At 36.9% G+C, this 23700-nt stretch overlaps 1 protein-coding gene across 1 annotated transcript in view; it reads left to right on the plus strand.

The window, feature by feature from the left end:
- The window catches only part of LOC121875769, a 32014-nt gene that overhangs the window by 1370 nt on the left and 6944 nt on the right, over nt 1-23700 (plus strand). Inside the window, exons 2-3 of the mRNA XM_042380453.1 lie at nt 2380-2535; nt 18765-20978. Coding sequence (XP_042236387.1) covers nt 2488-2535; nt 18765-20978 — 2262 coding nt within the window. The 5' untranslated portion in view covers nt 2380-2487. The remainder of the gene's footprint in view (nt 1-2379; nt 2536-18764; nt 20979-23700) is intronic.

The raw sequence follows: 23700 nt of genomic DNA on the forward strand, positions 1-23700 counted from the left end.
CTGGTGTTCTAATGGCCAGGTGGTCACCCATCCAAGTACTAACCAGATCCAATGTTGCTTAACTTTGCTGATGAACAATTTAGTAGCTAATAACCTTGTAGAAAACAAACCTATATTAGTAAGAAATACTGAACCTTTAACTGTCATAACTAGTGTCTAATTTATTCATTTTGGATTTTCTGTGATCTTTTGGAGAAATATAAGGTCTCTGATTTTAAGATTTGCAGAGTGAACCAACAGTACCAGGTACTTGTGCTAAGTTTACCTAAATATACTAAAAAGTATTGTAAGTTTGTTAGGTAATTCAGTTTGTTTGAACATGTCAGTTACAGATTGACAGTGTCGACTGTTTTGGCAAGAAATTTTACTTATTTATCACTGTAAAGAATTTGGATAATGAGAATGTTGAAAAATGTCTGACTGAGAAAATTTTAATTGCAATACTGTACTGTACTGTACTGTACTGTACTGCACTGTACTAGCCATTATTTAAACAACAGTGTAGTGTTATGGCTATTGAACATAGAAGAAAACCATTGAAAAACCAAAATGGTGTACAATGCATACTGGTAGATTGTAATTTCTAGAGTGTTAAAGAAGTTAAGAACAGCTTTTAATCTACAAAAGGATGTAAAATAACTACAGTAGCTAGTTGAAGAACAGTAAAATAATACAGTATGAGAATGATAAATATTTTTACCTTACACTAAAATTTTTACATATCTATTCCTCATTGTGCTGTTAGCTACAGGGTCACTGTATTAATATACAGTAATGAAAAAAAAAAAAATTGCCAGGTCATAATTATGTTGTGTGTTCTTGCCCACTTTATGCCGACCACTTGTGAGTGTTTGACTCCGTGACCCTCGTACATTTGTTCAGTGGAAACTTTTAAGGCTTGGTGTATATTGGCAAAACTTGTTACATAAATATTTGACTATTTTTTACTTTCACTAGTTTTGAAAAACATTGTATGAGAATAAGGTTGGCACCTCTACCTACAGTAGCTAGAGTTCACTCAATTTTTAATGATTTAAACTGTTCATTTTTAATTATGTAAACTGCATTAGAATAATATAAATCTAGAGAGAGGTATCATATGGAAGCACAATATTTTGATATGATAGTGAATTTTCACATTTAGTCATGTTGTAGTTAAATATCTGATGTAGTTAAGGAGACGGATTGCTGGGAGTTGGGCCTCCATCTTCTTTATAACATTTTATTTTTGCCTAATGACTATTGTCGTTGATTACTTTAGGAATTTTACTTGTTTATTTCTGAGCGTGAGTTGGTCACCCATGACTGCTGTGATGGTAACATTGGTAATGTGTGGACTTGCTTAATCACTGTTGATAGATTTTTGCCTGTTCCATCTTATTTTCTTGATACTGTACTGTATTAAGTTGGGAATTTATTTTAATCTGTCTGAGGCCAAATATGTTATTTGCTTCCTTAGGGGGGCATTGTTGCTTAGGTTTTCATCTCAGTTTGGTGGTCAGTGCAGCACTGGTTGAGCTTCTTGTTCAAGCACAAACCCCTAATGAATCATCATTCTTGAATGAGGGGTGGATAAAGTACTCTGCAGAGGCGCCAATTGTCCTGATTGATCGTGCTATTGTGTCATTTTGGGGCCACCTCACAGTTGGTCTTGAAGTTGGAACATGGGAAAAGACTTTGAGTCTTAAATTTTGCTGTCTTATGAGAATAAGTATTTTTACTCTATGGTGTCACTGACCACTGTGGAAGTTGCTCTCTCTGTGCTACATGGTTAGGATGTCAGTTCATACATGTGTAGATTTTTATCTTTGATATCTAAGCAGGGATCAGTATTTCTGCACACATATTTTCCATAAGAATGGCCTGTTAAATACGTATATTGTACATATTCAGGTGTATCGATATTTTTGTTTTCCCTGTGTTGTATGTCTACATAAATCAGTTAGACTTATAAACAGCTACATACTTATGTGTTTGCATTAGTTCTCTGCCCTTTCATCATTTGTGTATTTTCTGTTTGAATTCTTTAGTCCTCTGAAAGAATTTTTATTTTACTGTACAGGATTACAGTACAGTAGTTTTAAAATATAGAAAATAACTTTACAAAGAAAGGCCTCAACGAAATAATGAGTATTTTCCATGTTAAATGCACACAATAGCTGGACAGAAAAAAGATTGCCATTCTAGGATTGCATCTCTTACTTAAAATTACCCCTTTAGTACTATACACACTGTAGATGTAATTTCAGTTTGAATCTCAAAAGATGTAAAATTAACTTTTATTGACCTTCATGGTATTGTAGCCATTAGTTGTAAAGTTAACAGATCTGCTCCTTACATGATATTGTTCTATGTTCTAAACATTGTGTTATTCAACAGGCAGCAGACGAGTGGCGCAGCACACGTTAGCTGTGACCTCTGCTCCAGAGTAACTGTGAGCATCACCATCACACCTCGGAGGACAGCCACGTCCTGCCACGCTGCACCATGTTCCACCGCTTTCACGACCTGAAGGCGGGGCAAGACTCTGAGATGGTAAGATAAGAGTTTTATTGCCTCAACATAGAACATGTTGTTGGATCATATTATGGTTTTTAATGACAGTTTTCAGGTTATTTTATTTGGTTCCTGCTCTTTTACATTGTTTCTGCAGGATGGGGTGCATTTAACAAACATCATCTCTACAGTATATCTTGAAACTTGAAATAGTACAGGGTAATTGTAATACATGTACTGTATATAACAGAAAAACATAAGTCATACAGCAATCACAAGTTGAATGAGAAAATAATATAACACATGAAGCATTGGTGTAGTGGATTTATATTATTTGATTTTAATAATTAAGAAAATTTGTCAGAATTAGTTAATCTGTGTAACAATAAAACAAAAAGTGTTATCATTCCTTTTCTATTCTTTTATTTCTATTTAATTCTTATATACTTACTTTTGCTTCTCTTTTCTTTCTTTATTCCCCATTTTCTGTATCTTCTTGTGAGATGATGGAGGTTAAAGACGGAGGGGAAGTGAGAGAGAGGAAGGTATTTGTTTATGTTTGAGGGGAGGTTGTGGTCAGGCAGTGAGGCCTACCGTTAGACCTCACACCAACAAGGGGAGATTGAATAGCTGAAGATTAAGATACAACTCTTAACAGAGGGGAAATATGAAATAGTTATTATTTAGGACTCACTGTATTACTGCATAATGCCAAAGATATGCATGACAATGTTTTACTCAGCACAAGGGAATTGGAAACTAATCATAATGGTTCTTCGTTTATTAACAACATTACAGTGGTCCCTCGGTTAACGAACGCCTCGGTTAACGAAATTTCGGTTAACGAACTGCCTCCCAAAAGATTCTTAAATTCGGTTAACAAACAAAAATTCGGTTAACGAATTTCTTACGAACTGACCTCAACATGTTTTCGCTTGCACTGGCCGGTCAACCAGCTTTAGTATTAGTCCGCGAATACATTAATCGGTTCTAGGGCTTAAATTCCTTACTATTTTAGTAAATATCAAGAAGTTTATACTATTCAATAATTTTAAAAGTTTAATATTAACTTTTTAGTCATTTTAACATTTATTGAACATAATTGAAGGTAAAGAAACTATTTTCTGGCGTGCCATCCAGCCTGTTAACACACCAGACAGACGTTAGTCTCTCTCTGTTTTCAGTGGAGGTAACATCTTGCTTGAGACTCTCTTCAACTAAACGCTTTTTTCTGTGTCTCCAAGCAAATTATTGGTCATTTTGAAATATATTTTACATATTGACAATATATAATGCAGTGCAGTGTTGATTTAAAGAAAATAATCTTGAAATACACCAAGAGAACTAAAATTTTATGTGTGAAATGGTGCCATGGGGTGACTTCTCTTCCACCCCAATGCTTTCTCTTCTTCCTTCTCCTCCACCTCCCACTTCAAATGCACATCATCATCATCATCCAGGAGCCTTCTACATACACACCTCAAAGTAAATGAACTTTTCTCCCATTTTTGTTGAATTTAGGCAATTTTCGGTGAGCTGGAACCAATTACCCAAAAACCCATTGAAACAATGGTTTCGGTTAACGAATTTTTCGGTTAACGAACAACCTGCTGGAATGGATTGTGTTCGTTAACCGAGGGACCACTGTACTCAAAATGAACAGTTACACTTCAAAACAATAACTTATCTTTCTAGCTAGCTAACCAGGGGTCACATTACTGTAATCATAATACATTTCTTGAAAACGTATAAAAACTAAAAGGTACTCGCATTATATCCTGCTATGTGAGATGACACCCATATGCCCACACTTAACTCTGTCCAAAACCCGACTGTTTTTCAAACTGTCACCCACAAAGGGGACGCTACATCTTCACGACGTCACGTCCTACAGGTTCTCTTATTGGTTCAGGCCTGAGGCATTCACTCTCACAGGTCCCTGCCATTGGCTCGAACCCTCAGGCGGGAAACACTCATGACATTGTTACATCCGATAAAAAGTGTTAATGGTTTCATTGGGTGCCTGTATCTGGCACAGTTCTCAGAAAATCACAAGGATGTTTCTAGTGCTTGGGCAGTTTGTGATAATGCTTCGTGAATGACAATGTTCGACTTTTATAGTTTTATACATAATGTTACAAGTATCATGTGACATTGTACAAGAGATATACTGTACAGTAAAGCCTCGAATAACGACTGTAATGTGTCCTCCAATATTGCAGTGTAAGGTGAATCATTGTATTGTGAATCATTAATTACCGTTAAAATAAATCAATAATAATGAGGTGCGTTCCAAAATCTGACCTTTTCATGTTTTTTGTGTGGCTTTTTACCCTCTTTTCCTCCAAAACCTCAGAATTAATGAAAAATGTAAACTATATTCTTTAAATAATGTTTATGAATGCACCTTATACAATATAAATCAATCATAATATGGTCACAAGAGGAGATGGGACTCCATTGTTTTTGTTAGTATTTACACCCGGGACGATGGTTCTACATAAGAAACTGAAGAAAATAAGACCCTGGTTGTAGCTGTAGTAAAATTAATGTAAAAAAATTAATATATATGTTTTAAGTAATGTTATTTAATGTTAATAAATCGAACAATAGAAGTAGCAAAGAAAAAAAGCGAAATGGATTGGGAACACCAGCGTATACGTGTGTGCACTCAAGGAAACAGCGTCATTTATCTTATGAGGAATATGTACAAAAGATTCATTATTGTTTATTACTGAATATGTATTTGATTGAATTAATGATTATGTATGCGAAATGAACAATACAATTCATTAATACTACGTAGATTATTAAAACACACAAGAGGAGACGAGACGGCATTGTTGTTGTCAGTGTTTACACCCATAATATCAGTTATCCACCTGAAACTGAAGAAAATAAGACCGTGGTTGTTGTTGTAGTAAGATTAATGTAAAAAAATGTGTACGTTTGTTTTAATTAATGTTATTTAATGTACAGTAAAAGTAACGACTGATGTTAAAGAAAAAAGCGAGACTGATAGTGGAACACCAACGTATACGTGAGCACTGAAGGAAACAGCATCATTTATCTTATTAGGAATATGTACAAAAGATTCATTATTGTTTATTACTGAATATGTATTTGATTGAATTAATGTTTATTTATGCAAAATGAACCATACAATTCATTAATAATACGTAGATTATTAAAACACACAAGAGGAGACGAGACGGCATTGTTTTCGTTAGTGTTTACACCCGTGACAATGGTTCTACGTATGAAACTGATGAAAATAAGACCCTGGTTATAGCTGGAGTAAAATTAATGTATATATTTTAAGTAATGTTATTTAATGTTAATAAATGGAACAATAGAAGTAGCTAACCATTAATGGTAAAGAAATAAAGCGAGACGGATTGGGAACGCCAACGTATGTAATTGCGTACATGTAAAAACATATCGTCATTTCTCGACATAAGAATATGAAAGCAACATTTATTACTGTTCATATATGTTTTAAATAGTACTTACGAATGTAAAAAAAAAAATTCTACTCACCAATGGTGGTAAAGTCTAAAACATAAGGACAGCCAATGATGTTGTGTGAGTTTTTACTCAGTTGACGAAGTCGTCAGGTTCAATTCTGGCTGAAGCTGTAGTTTTCCATAAAGCTGTCATAGCTGTTGCTGAAACTGTTACTGAACCTGAAGTTGTTGATGAAGCTGCTTATGACACTGAATTTGATGGTGTAGCTGAAGTTGATGGTTTAGGCCTTCGAATAATAAAGCTGTCGAAAGAACCTTGCACAGCTGCTTTCTTTTCTCATTATACATCTTTATGTAGAGGTCATTTGCGTTTTTCATGTCCCCGTAAATTTTAATGCTTCGTTCTGCTAATGGATCCAGTTCTGAAAATATGTTCATTGCTTGCTCCATATAATATCCACAGACCTTTCACCTTTTTCATATCATTTTAATACATCTATTTTCTCAGCTAAGCTTATAAACTTTCTTTTAGCTTTTGAATCAGCACTGCCATCACTTGCTCTGTTGCTTATGTTGAATAGGGACTCAAGAATTCCCTAAGAAACCTGTGAAAGGTTTTCTCCTTTTCCTGTTCAGATGTGTGAAAACAAAAGGCTGACCAAGCTGCGACTGTTTATACTAGTGATGCTGGTGTCACCACTCACAAGCCTGGCAGCCTCCGAGCGCAAACCGTGTTTTTTTTTTAATACAGTGGTTTTCTTGGTTAACGAACACAGTTCGTTCCAGAGGGTCGTTCGTTAACCGAAACCATTGTTTCAATGGGATTTTGGGTAATTGGTTTCAGCTCACCGAAAATTACATACAAAGTAAAAAAATGCAGTAAAGTACACTTACTTTGTGGTGTGTATGTAGAAGGCTCCTGGTTGATGATGGTGATGATGGGTATTAGAAGTGGGGATGGAGGAGAAGGGAGAAAGAAGGAAGTGGGAGTGGAAGAGAAATCACCCCATGCTTGATGCTGTCATTTCACCCATAAAAGTTTAAGTTCAATTGGTGTAATTCAAGATAATATTCTTTAAATCAACACTGCACTATATATTGTCACTATGTTAAATAAATTTCAGAATGACCAATAATTGAACTGTAAAAACGTAAAAATACTCTTGTGTTCAAGAGACCCACAAGCAAGATGTTTCCTCCACTGAACAGAGATACATACTGAGGCCTTGGTGGATGAGTGAAGTGGCTGATGGGCACACCAAAAACTAGTTCCCTGTACTGCAATTATGTTAAATAAGTGTTAAAATGACTAAAAAATTAATAGTACAACCTTCTTGATATTTACTCCAATTTTAACGAATATAAGCCCTAGAACTGATTTCTGTATTGGCGGACAAATTTTCCAACTGGTGAGCAAGTCAAAGCATGTTGAAACTTTTTTTGCAAGAATTTCGTTAACCGAATTTTTTTTTCGTTAACCGAAATTAAGATCCTTATGGAAGATAATTCGTTAACCGAAATTTTGTTAACCGAGGCATTCGTTAACCGAGGGACCACTGTAATGCATATTGGGATTTAGTTCTTATTTATATGAAAATGTAATTTTTATTTTTAATTTTTATTCTATTTTTGTGGTAAATACGAAGAAAATAATGGTGTAAATTTAATTGGGTCCTAAATTAACCAGGGTCTGAAATATGAATCGTCGTCAGTAGAACCGTCGTTATCGGAGGCTTTACTGTACTACATTGTTTTTAAGGCTACTATACTGTGAGTTGGGTATTGAAGGAAAGATTATATTTACCTTACCGATTACTGTATTTTACGACATATAAGACAGACAAAAATGGCAAAAAAGAAATCAACCTGCATCCTATACAGTGTGTGAAATTTTGGTCTCCTGTAGGCTAATGAATTCCCCAGTTGCTGTCTCTAGTTAGTTAAATTCAACCTCGCCCAATTCCAAAATTAAAAATATGTTATTGTTTACTTAAGCACATTATTAGTTTTAATTAATAAAAAAAGGTTACTGTAAATACTGTATAAAACCTGGATTTATAACTACAGTACAGTACTGATGATGATAACTCGAGACGATTAGTGTCCGTACAGCAGGCACCCAACTCTTCAATAACCATTTATGAACTCTTACAAGTGTTACTATCTATTAATGTCATACCTGCAACATTTATCTTTAAATCTACAAATACCTGATACAGCACAAATGAAGATTTACAGATACTGTAACTATCTTTTCTCATTTGTGTCTGTTAACATTTCTGGTGGTATTGTAACCAAGTTAGACTCGTTACTGTAACCACCTGGCTTTCAAGCCAAGCTGTGAGCTGTTATGGTTATTTTTCAACTCCTATTTTCAGGTAGATATACGTAAATTTCTTTTCTTTTTTTTTTTTACTCACATGCACACACCATCCTACATACATATTGTGCAAAACAAAGTCCACTGTATAATTATTATAAGGTCAAACACATGAAGGGAATGGGAATAGGTTATACATTTCTTTCTTAAATCACACAAGTTAGCTGGCTCAATGGGGGAGCGGGAGGAGGGCATGGAGTGTGTGTGTGTGGGGGGGGGGCATTACTAGGGAGTCAGCAGAGGTAGCATACCCACTAGTCTGCTTTGCTGTGGTGAAGCAGGGCCTGAATGCTAATGGTGATTCTATTGAACTTTCATTTGTTTTTTTGTTTGAATGGTTTTAACTGCATTTTTTCATCTATAGCCACATCCCCCTAGCCCTCCCTCTACCACTCCAGGCCAAGCTGTGAGCTATCCTATGATTATTTTTCAACTTGTAATTTTGAGTGGATACACGTAATTTTCTTCACATTTTTTTACTGTGATACATGTACACTCAATTTTTTTGTTTTAACTTGTATATTTATTTATGTTATTTTTATTCCTTACATTTACTGGTACTGAATTATTTTAAGAAAACTGTGGCTGCAAGAGGAATACAGTGGTCCCTCGGTTAACGAACACAATTCGTTCCAGAAGGTTGTTCGTTAACCAAAAATTTCATTAACCGAAACCATGGTTTCAATGGGTTTTTGGGTAATTGGTTCCAGCTCACCAAAAATTACATAAAGTAAAAGAAAAACTGCAGTAAAGTACACTTACTTTGAGGTGTGTATGTAGAAGGCTCCTGGTTGATGATGGTGATGTGAATTTGAAGTGGGAGGAGGAGAAGGGAGAAGAGTAGGAAGTGGGGGTGGAGGAGAAGCATTTTACTGCTTCTTGAAAGGCGAGTCACCTTCCATGAAAATGTCAGGAACCTCTGGACTGACAGATTCTCTAGCAGGAAAATCCTCTCTCCTTCTTGAAGTGGAAGGCTGAGGGGTAGCATCTTTCTCCCGCTGCCTCTTAGAGAAGAAACTGTCGATTTTTCATTGTGGGGCATTTCTCCTCCTCATCATTAACTGATTTTTGAAGAAGGAGACCACTCTGTCCTCAACATTACACAAAATAGGTTCTGTTGTTTCCACATCTGGGTGCCTTGAAGCCAGTTTCCTGAACTTCTCCCAATAGTGAACAACATCTTTCAAATCTGAAGTAGACATATGGTCATCACTTTCCCTTTCCTCCTCACCACTGTCAGCCTCTAACATCTCATCCAGTTGCTTTAAGTCTTCAGGAGTAAGTTCCTGCTCATGAGACATCACAAGCTCTTCCACATCTCCCTCCTCCACTTCGAGGCCCATTGACTGACCAATGGACACAATCTCCTTGTCCAACTCTGCTTCTTCCTCAAATCCCTCAAAATCATGGACTGCTGATGGCCACAGTGCTTTCCATGCAGAATTGAGGGATCTAATGAAGACTTCTCGCCATGATGACACAATCAATTTTACAGCCTCCAGGATGTTGAATTGTGTCTTCCAGAACTGTGCCAATGTTAGTTCATGATCAGTGGAAGTTGCCTGATAAGACCTCCTGAACATTTTCTTCATGTACAACTTCTTGAAGTTGCTGATCACATTCTGGTCCATTGGCTGCATGATTGATGTAGTGTTGGGAGGCAAAAACAGCACTTTGACAAAGTCAGATTGAGCCTCCAAAGTGCTGGCAAGTTCAGGGTCATGACCAGGGGCATTATCCATAAAGAGAAGAGCCTTTAAAGGGAATTTATTGGTGGTTAGGTAGCTCTTCACAAAAGGGCAAAACACCTCAACAGCCCATTCATTAAAGAGCTGTCTTGTCACCCATGCCTTACGGTTGGACTTTCAATAAACTCCAAGCTTTCCTTTTACCACTTTTTGTTGCTTGAACACCCTGGGGTTCTCAGAGTGGTAGACAAGCATAGGCTTCAGTCGGAAATCCCCTGAAGCATTGACACCAAGCAATAGAGTGAGACGGTCCTTCATGGGTTCATGCCCAGGTAAAGAGGCTTCATCTCTGGTGACGAATGTCCTTTTGGGCATTTTCTTCCAGAACAGCCCAGTTTCGTCCACATTGAACACTTGCTGTGGAAGATAATTTTCTTCCTCCACCAGTTCTTTAAAGTCCATTAAAAATTTTTTTGCTCCTTCTTTATCTGCACTGGCAGCTTCACCATGCCTAATAACACTAAAAACGTCACTTCTTTTCTTAAATTTTTCAAACCAGCCCTTGCTGGCCCTAAAATCTTCGAACTCTGTGCCAGAAGAACCAGGTTGATCTTCCTTTAAATGTTCGTAAATTTCCCTGGCTCTTCCACAAATAAATTCAGTAGAGACTGAATCACCTTTCATTTGTTTTTCACTAATCCAAATGAGAAGTAACCTCTCTGTTTCTGCTATTAATAATCTACCTTTAAACACTGGTAGATTTGTCTCTCACTTTCACTTCCTTGAACTTGTCTTTCTGTGCAAGAATTGTCGACACAGTTGATGCCGACATGCCATAGTCTTTACTAAGCACATTTGTTCTAATGCCCTGTTCATGTTTCTTTGTTATTTCCTGTTTTACCTGGTTTGAAATAACTTTTCTCGATTTCTTTGGAGCCATGCTGGATTCAATTTTAACACTACAATTTTAAGTTTTATTGCTGTAAATAAAGAATATGTTCTTTAAATCAACACTGCACTGCGCTATATGTTATCAATATGTAAAATATATTTCAAAATGACCAATAATTTGACTGTAAAAATGGAAAAATAGTTTATGTTCAAGAGAGTCTCAAACAAGATGTTCCCTCCACTGAACAGAGACACAAACTGACGCCAAGCTTGGTGTATTGAGTGGCTGTTTGGCGCGCTAAAAACTAGTTCCCTGTACTTCAATTATGTTAAATAATTGTTAAAATGACTAAAAATTTTAATATAAAGCTTGGAAAATGATTGAATAGTACAACCTTCTTGATATTTACTCAAATGGTAACGAATTTAAGCCCTAGAACCGATTACTGTATTGGCCGACTAATACTGCAGCTGGTGAGCGGGCAAAAACATGTTGACACGATTTCGTAAGGATTTCGTTAACCGAATTTTTGTTCGTTAAACAAGTTGAAGATTCTTATGGAAGGTAATTCGTTAACCGGGGATCACTGTACACACAAAAAGGTTTTTCCCTAAATATTCCTGTTGAAATAGGGGTGCATCTTATTTGCCGTAAAATACGGTATACTGTACTGTACACATTGAAGAACCAAATACTATGACTGAAATATTGATAATCTGGAATTTACTTTTATTTTTATGGATCCTTCTTTATTCTTTCAATGCTTATACAGTGTTCGTTTGTTTTGTGTACTGTACTATCTTGGTGATTTTATCTATGATTAATATGATTTGTTTTGGTAATTTCTTGTTATGGAAACTGGTTGTGTAACTGTGCCATCTAGTGAGTTTTACTGTTCTTTTTTTATTACTAAAATAGTTTGAGGCTCTTTTTCTGCTAGCATTTTGATTTTCAAACTATAACCAAAAATTTTATGAGAATAAACTTGGTACGTACTGTTTTGGTCAGGTAGAGTGCCCATAGGGAGAAGAAGATCCCTCTTGATTTTTGGAGTGATTTAAAAATCAAAGTCATTGTTGCTAAAATGTGATCTTTGGTTTTGAAGCTTAACTGTACTTTCCATGCACCAGTGAACGTGTTATTGCATAGGTTCCTTCCCCTTAGGGAGAGGAAGGGCCTTACCACTATTTGTCACTCCAGCTGTATTATTTCCTGTTACCTGTGGTACTTTTTTTTTATGGGCTTGGATTCTATATACTGTGCAGTACAATATTTTATATATATACAGTAGAACCTCAATAAATAGGACTAATTGGGGCAAACCCCAGGCCAAAAAAGCAAATATATGGGGGGGGGTTGGAGATAACACTGCTTATCTGAACTGTTTAAAGGAAATCAGTTGCTGTTATGCTATTACTGCACTTCAACAACTAAGGTTTTAAAGTGTATAACAAGGTTATTAAAAGAATATTACATCAACAATCAAAAAAATATGAAACAGAACTCTCTGGGTTGAAAATCAGACATGTAAGTCTGGTTGTGAACAACTGTTGTCACCGAGATGATTGTTATTTACTGTAAAGTGTTTTATGTAAGTAACCACAGAATTTGTCTTATGAATAAAGATAAAACTGTATACTGTACAGAACTATAAAGATAAAAATAAAAACAAATAAGTGTAGGAGTACAGTGGGGTATGCTATAACGAACGTAATTGGTTCCAGAACCTCGTTCGTTATAGCATTCGTTCGTTATAGGATTAATCCGTTCCAGGCCCCCAAATACAACCACTTAACGCTGAAAAAATTCTGTGGAAAATGTAAAAAATACGGTACTTTATCTTACCTTAGTGTTGTTCAGCATGCAGGACAGGAGGCAGGGGGGGAGGAGAGAATTATTGAGAAGAGGTGGAAGGAGAGGAGTCATCCTTCCTAGCCCTCTTTGGTGACTGTCTCACAGGCACTTTGTCTGTATGTTCTTTTGTTATCTTTGTAAAGAAGGAATCCAGGGTTGGCTGCTTCAACCTTGATTTCTGGACCTTCCAAAAGTAGTTCATAACATTGTCATTGAACACACTGATGGCCTTTTGCACAGAACCAACATCAGGATGATAATCCTCAGCAAGCTTGGACAGTTTGCTCCAGCAAAAGAACGCATCCTTGAGATCTTTGGCTGGAATGATGCGGCTTTCCTCCTTGTCCTCCTCCTCCCCTGACTCCTCAGAAGTTAAGCTCCGCTTCAGTGTCTCGTTTTCCTCTTTGTGAAGCTCAAGCAGCTCCTCAGTGGACAATTCCTTACTGTGCTCTTCCACCAACTCCTCAACATCATCATCATCCACTTCCAGGCCCATGGAATTGCCCAGAGCCACAATTTCATGAACAACAGCCTCTTCTTCTAACTCTTCGAAGCCTTCAAAGTCTCTTTGAAGGACACATTCAGGCCACAATGGCCTCCAAGCAGCACAAAGACACCTCACAGTAACCTCTTTCCAGGCTGAGATAATTAAAAATACAGCATCTGCTATATTGAACGTGACTCTTCCAAAATTCCTTCAAGCTAACATCACTGGAAGAAGTGGACGCAAAACATTTTCTAAACAGTGCCTTTGTGTACAGCTTCTTAAAGTTAGAAATTACCTGTTGATCCATGGGCTGGATGAGAGGTGTTGTGTTGGGTGGCAAGAAGTGCACAGTGATGAAGTTCAACTCCTCTGGCAATTCAACCATCAAATTAGGAGGGTGGGCTGGTGCATTGTCCATCACCAACAAAGCTTTCAGTGGAAGATTATTCTCCCTGAGGTATTCCTGAACACTGGGTCCAAACACCTCAATCACCCACTCAGAGAATAAATTCCTGGTCACCCAAGCCTTTGGGTTTGACCGCCACATAACACCAAGGCGGGTCTTCCTAGTGTTTTTTAAAGCTCTGGGGTTTTCTGCATGGTACACAAGGAGTGGCTTTATTTTGCAGTCACCAGAAGCATTAGCACAAAGAAGGAGGGTAAGCCTGTCTTTCATTGGCTTATGGCCAGGGACAGAAGTTTCCTCCTTGGTAATGTATGTACGGCGAGGCATTTTTTTCCAAAATAGTCCAGTTTCATCACAGTTGAATACCTGCTGAGAAACAAAGCCTCCCTCTTTAATAATATTCAAAAAAAGTCATGGGGTTCCTTAGCTGCTTCCTTATCGGCACTAGCAGCATCACCATGTCTCACAACACTATGTATTTTATTTCTCCTTCTGAAACCAGTAAACCACCCCTTGGTACCCATAAACACTGGCACATCACTATCACTTGCACTGGGAGTCTTGGCTTTAAGGTCCTCAAACAATTGTCTGGCCGTCTCACAAATTATAGCTTCACTAATGCTATCACCTGCCATTTCTTTCTCCTTTATCCACACTAAGAGTAAATTTTCCATCTCCTCAATCACATTACACCTTGCTTTGCTAAGTCTAGAGATTCCCTTAGCCACTTGCACTGTTTTCAACTCCTCTTTATTCTTTAAAATCGTACATATAGTCGATTTAGCCATCCCATACTCATCACTAAGTTTCGCAATGCTTGTTCCATCCTCGCGTTTCTTTATGATTTCTTTCTTAGTTTCAAGAGTTATGAGCTTTCTCACTCGCTTTGGACGATTCATTGTCACAATTGTACACTTGTATAACAAAATATTTATACAAATAACTCTATTTCCACATCAAAAGACGAAATTTCAACAATAACAGTGGTGCACTGGCTACACAATGAGACAAAGATGGCGCCTGACGCTCTTGCTGTGGGTCGTGGTACAACAATATTCATGCGCCAGGCGAAATAGTCCGGTATTCATCCGCGTTCGTTGTAGGAGTTGCGTTCGTTAAAGCATTCTCAATTTTATAGGTAAAACCGTTCGTTATAGGAATATTCGTAGTAGGATCCGTTCGTTATAGCATACCCCACTGTATATCGTATGTGGAAGATGAAAGTTTATCTGGGAGCAGCTGGCAGAGGGGTGGGGGGGGGCATGGGTGGGTGACTCCTTTCCCCTATCTCTCTCAAGATTCTTTTAACACTTCTTTATGCAATTCCACCACAATTCTCATATAATTTTGGATCATGTAGTGCCAGGCTTCTAAAATATTATCCTAAAAGAATCAGCTTTCCTGAAAAAAGACTCCCACACTGAACACGAGTCATTTCATACTCATTTGTCACCACTTAATAAATACTATTGTAGTGTATTTATCATCACTTAATAAGTAATATTATGTATCTGCATATAGCCTGGTTTATATATCAATCACTTGTCTAAGTGTACAAGTAGCCAAACTGAGTCATCATATAACACTCAAAGGTAGTAATTAACATTTTTAAGAAGGTATCTTCATATCAATACTATACAGTGTGTTATGGTAACCCCTTTAGTAAGCTGGTCTACTGAAAGCTCACTCAAATGCATCTTCAATGAATAACCATCTGATACAGCTTATCCTTTTATTTCAAGTAATATTACAAATTACACACAGTATTGTATTTTTTCTCTATTACTGAAGATGTTATATTAATCTTGATGAACCATAAGAGGCCAATTATATGAGAATATAATACTGAATCAATAAATAAATAAACCTGACAAATGTGGCAACACCTGATCAGCCACAGCCTGCTTACATACTCAAGTGTCTTAGTTCTCAGTAGGCCTATAGCAAATCTTATAAGACCACTGTACAGTATTCAGTAAGGGTGGTTCATTTCATAAGATTGTTTTATTTAACCTTCCCCATTTTGTATATATATATATATATATATATATATATATATATATATATATATATATATATATATATATATATATATATATATATATATATATATATATATATATATATATATATATATATATATATAATGTAGATCCACAATGAAAATGTGGATAAGATAAATCTTGATAAAATCACAGGGAAAAGGGAAACAATGGAGCAGCTTAGCTTTCGTCTTTATTCAAGACATCTTCAGAGGCATCTGAATTACATGGACAGAGAGAGGCTTAAGTACACAGGGTAACCTTACTAAGCATGAGGTCAGGTCATAAACCTGACATCCACTAATCCGCACACCAAGGTATCTGGAGCAATTATTCCTTAATAATATGGTGTATTTCAGTGTAATGTACCAGTACCATGATTTATTGCTGTTGAACCAGTGAATTTTTGCTTGATTATATAGTGCTTAATGTGTGGTTTGGTTTATATTGTTGGTAGCATTTGCCATGTTACCTCTGTAATCTTCTTTCAGCTTGTTAATCGTGGATATTACTTCTACGTTTAATCTAATTTCTCAGTTATTTTATGTATCATATCGGAATTGGAGATGGAAGCTAGTTCTAGCATTGCCATGGTAGTGACTACAGCGTTGCAGGAGCACGACTTGGTATGATAGAGGTGCAGCCCTAGGTGATGGCTTCGTGAAACAGACCCGGGCAGGGAACAACAGACTGTTTTACTGCTATCACAGAGCTCATTTTTTATATCCTACACAAAATTCTTAATCAGAAATATCTCGAACTTTTTTTCTTCCAAAATTTTGGTGTCTGCAATGTATGGAAGAGGAAAATGACTCCCATGCACATGAAGACATTTTTGTGTCATTCGCCTGGCTCAATAAAATCAAGTAAAGGTAAGCCAATTCTTCCTTGTGAGGGTCTGTTTCAAGAAGCAACTGGTTTTAGGATCATATTCCATGTTAACATATACAGTATATCACACTTCATACTGGGTATTGTCAAAGCAATACAGAAGAGGAAATTACACCAGCAAGATGATCTGAGCATCAGTTGTGCCAACTGCTTCTTGAAGCATACCCATAATTTTGTTCCATATTTAAGAGGCTGGGCAACTTTGGCTCACTTTTGGGAGTTTTTGTGTTTTTCTCCAGCAATGTACAGTACTGTAGTTTGAAAGATCATATCAAGAATTTGAGGTTCAGAGTTGGTGCAATACTGTTTTTGGAACCTGTGTGTTGTAAAGAAGATGATGTTCATTGTTTCCGTACAAAAAGTAAGGTGTGTGTGTGGGAGTTATATCTCCCTTACACATCTGATTGTTTTAATACGTTGAGGGGTTCAGAGTTGGCTTAACACTGATATTTAGACCAATAGATATAGTATAAACATCTACTGTACACATACACACTCAGGTTCTGCAAATAGTATTGTGCAAACTTAGAACACCAGGTGTGAACTTCTTAAACCCCTGTTGTAACTCTATGATAAATCCTACAGATCAGTTGTTGAAACACAAACTAAAGTACAAATAGTTTAAACAAATGTTGTTCTGTATATCTTGTTCTTGAACCACCTTCTCAGATCAAAAGTGTGCCAAGGTTCCCAATTTAAACTCCTACTGTAATTAAATTTGTTATATTAAATGCAGTACGAGTATATTATTTAAGTTTGGTGCTGTATTTTTTAGGTATACTGTACTGTACTGGTAATATGAACAGGATGATTTTCTTTACTATTTAGCATAACACAATTAAATGTCTGCCATCAAAATTTAAACAGTTTTGAAGCATTGGCCCCATTAATTGTCTTATACAGTTGTCTTAAAATTATTACTATCCTCTTATTATTCTGCATCTTGTCTTTTTTAGTTGTGAATTACAACTTCCCCAGTTGTAATGTTAAGACTTGCTCACAGCTAGATGTACTAGGGCACCCAGGGTATGAACCAGCAACCTTTAAGACAGGAGGCGAGTGCTGTATTCACCCTTAGCAGCTTACAAATCTTATGAAAAATCATTTATGAACTATAGTATATGAAGGATGCTTGTAGTAGTAGAAGATATAGGAATAAAAGCTATAGGGAAGTGTATAGGAGATCTTACATGGCTTAGAAGCCATAGATATTGGTTTTAGGGTCATAGTATGGATAAGGAGCATTCTGAGGTGATTTAGGGAAGTGACAAGTTAGAGGGGTAAAAGATTTATTAAAAGTGTATGGAGGTGAAAAAAAAAAGTGCCAGCATCCTGAAGAGTGAACATAGGGATGTGTGGGTAAGATTTCATGAGAAGATTTAGAGCAGGGGTTCTCAACCGGGGGGGAATTTCCCCCCCTCAGGTTTTCAGGGGGGGGGGGGAACTGATACTAATATGGAAAAAATAAAGGATTTTCAGTATTATATGCATATTATTTGGAATGCACTTTTTGAGGCAGACAATCTTGGGAAGGAGGGGGAATGACATTCTGACATATGGTGAAAGGGGTGTATGAGGGCAAACAAGGTTGAGAACCACTGATTTAGAGGAGTCTTTGAAGACATATTTAGATGCAGTTGCCAGTAGGCTTCTGCCTTTTGTCTTTTCAGCTCCCTCAAGGGGAGTTACTAGGAAAAAGAGTATCAGAGGTATAGACATAATATAACTAAATATCATCTCTACTGTATACAGTTCATTCTCCAGAAATATTTTACTGATGTATTCCAACACATTAAAACTCATTCACTAACTCATCTCTATTTGCGTGATTTACCCATTCCCTTAAAGCTTCTATTGCACTATTATTACTTCCCCTTAATATTCACTATTTGTTCCACTATTTGGTATGGTACCTACCGTTTATGCATCTTTCTTTAGTCTTTCATCATTGTGGCTGTTAGTTTCTTAATGCCATTAATATTCAGTTTTCTTTTTAAACTGCTGGAACTCCAGATATTTCTTATTTTGAAGTTGCTTTTATTATTATAAGTTAGATAATACTGTATTGTCATTATTTGATATGGTACTTAAATGTACAATAAATTTTTTATTACTCATTTAAATACAAAGATATTGCTAACAAAATATTAAATATTTTCAGATGAGTGGAGGCAGCCGCAGCAGTACTCCTGCTGATCCAATAGAAGGTCGAGCAATGATACCTTCAGTGCTTCGCCAGGACCTTAGCAATGCTAACCATCAAGTTGGAACCACTCCTCAGTACCCAAACACATCAAGCCCAGGACCTGGATTTGTGGGACACGGCGCATCACTAATGGCATTAGGGCACAATGTTGTGTTTCCTGGAGGAAAATTAATGCCTGGTTCAGCACAAGAAGCACACAGGTACATGACTGAAGCATATCGGCTGGCTGCTGGAGAGCCTGAAACTTATCGTGCAACATACACCGCTGCTGGAGGCAGTTCTCAGTCACTAGCCACAGAGGCACCGAGGTCTACTGGGGATATCAGTTTACCATCTGTTACTGGTGATCGACCTCTCGGTGCTGCTCAACGTCAATCACAGGGTGATCGAGTTCTCTACAGCTTGTCTCCGCATATGAATTTAGAATCTCCAAGGATGGAAAGTCATCCATCAAGGGTACTATCTTCTTTGGAAAAATTACCACTTAATACAAACAGGTCATCAGCCTCTAGAGCTGAGAGTGAACCTGTGCACTATGGCAAGAGTACTTATTCCACTACTGTAAGTGATGTAGTGCAGCTTTCTTTACAGGCAACTAAAAGCAAGAGCTCAAGTTCTGTTGTGGGGTCCCATGTATTTCCTGTACCATTTTCATCATCATTTCAACAATATTCTGAAGAAAATAGTCCTAATTTTAAGCGCCACTATTTTGACGAAACTTCTGTAGCACGGAGAGAGTCCTTAACTGACACTCTCAATACTGATGGAGACTTGACACAGCTCAGTGGTAGAGGAAGGAATGAGAGTGGAAGTGTAGGAGTGTCATCAGACTTGAGTCATTATGACGGTGACTGTGCCAGCCAGGATTTATATAGTCGTGAAGATCCATTAAGAAATGTAAATAGACCTGACATTAACATTGTGCCTCAAGCCACTGTTTCAGCCAACTCAGATATTTTGGTGCGACCCAAAATGCCAAAGGGGAGGCAGGCTAAAGCTTACAAGTGTCAATTATGTGGTCAGGAATTTAAAAATGGGACACAGCTTAAGAATCACACCTGGCGCCACACGGGTGAAAAACCTTACACGTGTGACGTTTGTAGGGCTACGTTCACCCAGCAGTCAAATTTAAAAACGCATATGCGTATTCATACTGGAGAGCGGCCATACACATGTGAAGAGTGTAGTGCCACCTTTACACAAATTTCTAACTTGCGTACGCATCAGAAGATTCACACTGGGGAAAAACCTTATGAATGTGATATTTGTTTTACAAGATTCTCACAGCAGTCAAACTTGAAGAGCCACAAGTTGATTCATTCAGGAGAGAGACCTTTTAAATGTGAAGAATGTGGTGCCTCATTTGTGCAGTCTACACACTTGCGAAACCACAAACGCATTCATACAAATGAAAGGCCATATGCTTGTGATCAGTGTGGTGCAAGGTTTCGTCAGTTGTCAAATTTAAAAACGCATGTGAAAATTCATACAGGTGAGCGGCCTCATGTATGTGAAGAGTGTGGATCAGCATTTGCACAAAAATCTAACTTGAAATCACACAAATTAAAATTACACTCGAATGACGGGATGCCAAGTAGAAGAGGACGTAAAAAGAAATTAGAAGCCATACGTCCATTTATTTGTGAAGAATGTGGTGCCAAGTTCACTATGATGTCTAATCTTAAGATACACATGCGTCTCCACACAGGTGAAAAGCCTTTTCATTGTACTATGTGTGGGGCCAATTTTGCCCAGCGGTCAAATCTCAAAGCCCACGAACAGACTCACTCAGATGATCGGCCATTTAAGTGCCCTGAATGCCCAGCAGCTTTTAGACAGAAAACTAACTTAAAAACTCACAAGATGAAAAAACATCCAGTTAAAAGCTTGAAAATTAAAATACTGCAAGATTCACAGTACATCATGCAAGATCTTTCACAACCAGTAGACCATGAAGGTGAAGGGTCATCTCATCTCATAGAGGAACCAATTGTACAGATTAGAGAAGGAAAAGAGGACCAACTTGGTTCTCTAGATGAAGAGGAAGATATTGTTAAGTTGGAAGAAGAAATGTATGACTGCAGAAATATCAGTGTATCACAGAAAAATGCAGGGATGATCCCAGGGCATTGCTCTTCTGAAGCAAATCCTTATGACAGTCCAAATTTTTAGACTTCTAATATTCATGTGTCTCTCTTATCTTTACTCCCACTCAACAGTGTCACCCTTATCACTTTATTTAAGTTGATACTGCCAGAAAAGCCATTTCTATATTTTCATATACTGTATGCAAAACTTTATTAAATGTATATCATTGGTTTAATAATTTTTGTGGGAATTTATATTTGATGGCATGAAACTGTCATTAGTGTCATCCAGCAACACAGTAAATGGTACTTTTTTTTAATACAGCATACAGACACAGTACAGTAATAGAATTAATGTCTCATGTTCAGAGTATCTTGTATGGCTACAAAAGATTACTAAAATGAACATGTTCTCGCTCTTGAATGTTGTATGATAGCTGTTGAAGGCATAGATTACTTGTAAATTGACTGGTCAATGCTTGTAAAGTAGCAGTGTGAGGTAGAGCAGCATTATTTCATAGCTTTCCAAGGATGTATTGGGAAATGAATTTCTTATTACCGAGGTATTCCTTAGCCAAATAATGACATAGAACACCCAGTGTTTGGCAGTTTTATCTGTTAAAATTAAACTTAAAGTTTTTTTCTTAAACTGAGGGACAAGCAAGGCTGTGGGTTTCTCATGTATTGATCTAGGAATTTACCTCTAAGGTGATAGAAATTATTTTTTCTAAATATTCATACAGGAGTTCAAGAAACTGAGCTTCATACAAAGTCGCTTTTCAGCTTTACTAATCTCCCTTTGTATTAGCTTTTTTGAAATGACAAATATGGTGCAAATACTTTAGGTTACACAGTTTTCAGCATAAATTATTCAGCTTCCCAAAATTTAGTCTTACTCAAATTCAGGTGTGAATCCAGAAATAAAAGTCTTCAATAAAACTTTGATATTTAAAGTTTTTGTGGTGACTTCTTTCTCCTTGATTATTAACCAGAGTGTTATAAGACAATACAGTACACTTAAAAATGATGTATTTGTCATAGTGAACACTTTCTTTTATAACCTTATTTATGTCTTGGGAAACTCCGTATAACCAACACACCTTCAGGTTGAAATCCCAGGGCCTTGGCTAATGACAGATCAAAATTTTTTTAATTACTTAACCCTTCACCTGTTTATGTGCTCCTGCAGGATACCCACTTGGAAGGAAGGTACAATACCCTCAAAATGGAGATAGTTTGAGAGTTTTCATGCCATTCACAAGCACCAGATGCTCTGGTCCATGTATGCTTGTTTACTAGAAAAACGTTAGTCAGAAAAATCTCGTCAGATACAGCTGACTTTAGCACCTGTAGGGCAGGAGGATGGTTTACTGAGTTACGTGGTCCAGACTGTTTGAACGAGATTTCAGAATTAATCCTCTGTAACCTTATATGTGGATGGAACAATTATTGTATGTAAATTATAGCCAGTTAGAAAGGGAAGTGTGATGTACCAATGGTTTCCAAGAGAACTTTCCTACTTTAGTAATTTAAAGTCAGTTGCAGTAAGAGACATAAAGAAACCAATCTTAATCTCCTCATAGCTGCACAAACTCTGAAATACTGTAGTGCTACTGCAAACAAAAGTAGCAGGTACTCAGGTCATCTATGGAGGATGGAATAATTTTAATTGCCTCATTGCCACCCAGGACATAAAACAAGAATAGTTTGTCTCAAAGGTTTTACCTCATTTGAGTGTACTGTACTTGGGTTGGCCAAGTCAGAATGTTATCTACATGAGAGTGCTGTCCTCAGCTTGTAGCTGCACTAATCCCAGGACCCAATCACTTGTTTAATGGGACTACTACAGGAACCCCATGGTGATGAGACAATGTCTAGAGATTAATATTGATTCGTGAAGAAGCCAGCTTATGCTCTACTGCAACTCACTTATGAATTTCCTAAACTTCCTCTGGAAAATACCCAATATAAACCAGACAGAAAGCACTTTACTATCTTGACCTTAGTCCTAAAAGCTTAGCCTAGATTGTCGGGGCCATTTTGATTCCTAAGAAAGTACCTTGGACTAGTAGAGGGTTCCTAGAGCGAAAATTAGAAAATGTCTATTTCAGGTATAGAAACATACATGAAGATAATACAGTACTGTGAGTTCACAAGAGGTCCAACAAAGAATCCTCTTTATGCTTCATTTTGCTGTCTTAACATTGTTTGAAGTTGTACAGTATTGGGCTAGTCACAAAAGTAATTAAAGAAAAACTTTTAGGATTTCATGAAGGATGGGTAGATGAATTTTGTTTAACAGCTCAGTTAGTGAGGCTTATATTGGATCCTACTGTGCTATGGTAATGTTTAGTATCACAGTGTTTGGACAGATAAGACATCTGTCGCATAAGGGATAATTTGCTTTAAATTATGAAGCAGAAGTGAATTAGAAGTTTATAAATGGTATATGCTTTAGAAGATCCTATATGCTCTTTTTTGTTTTAATGTAAAAAAATTCATGAATGCTTTAGCATAAACAGGGTAAGCAGCATCTTAGCAGCAATATACACAGGATATTGAGCATGAGAAGAAGGAAGAGAGTTGGTCATACAGTATTCAGTTAGTGGATAAAAGGATGTAGATGGAAAACTTCAGAAGAAGGAAAAATATGATTATAATCTCATAAAACAATTTAAGTAAATAAAAGTTAATGAGGATACCTTAAATATTAATGGAATATTAGTAACACAAATTTGTCAGCACAGTAATAATAGTTAATGAAGATCACTGTAGACCAGTCATGTATATGTGTACAGTGTGTG

The sequence above is a fragment of the Homarus americanus genome, unplaced genomic scaffold (assembly GCF_018991925.1).
Source record: "Homarus americanus isolate GMGI-L3 unplaced genomic scaffold, GMGI_Hamer_2.0 scaffold22250, whole genome shotgun sequence".
NCBI classification, from domain to species: domain Eukaryota; kingdom Metazoa; phylum Arthropoda; class Malacostraca; order Decapoda; family Nephropidae; genus Homarus; species Homarus americanus.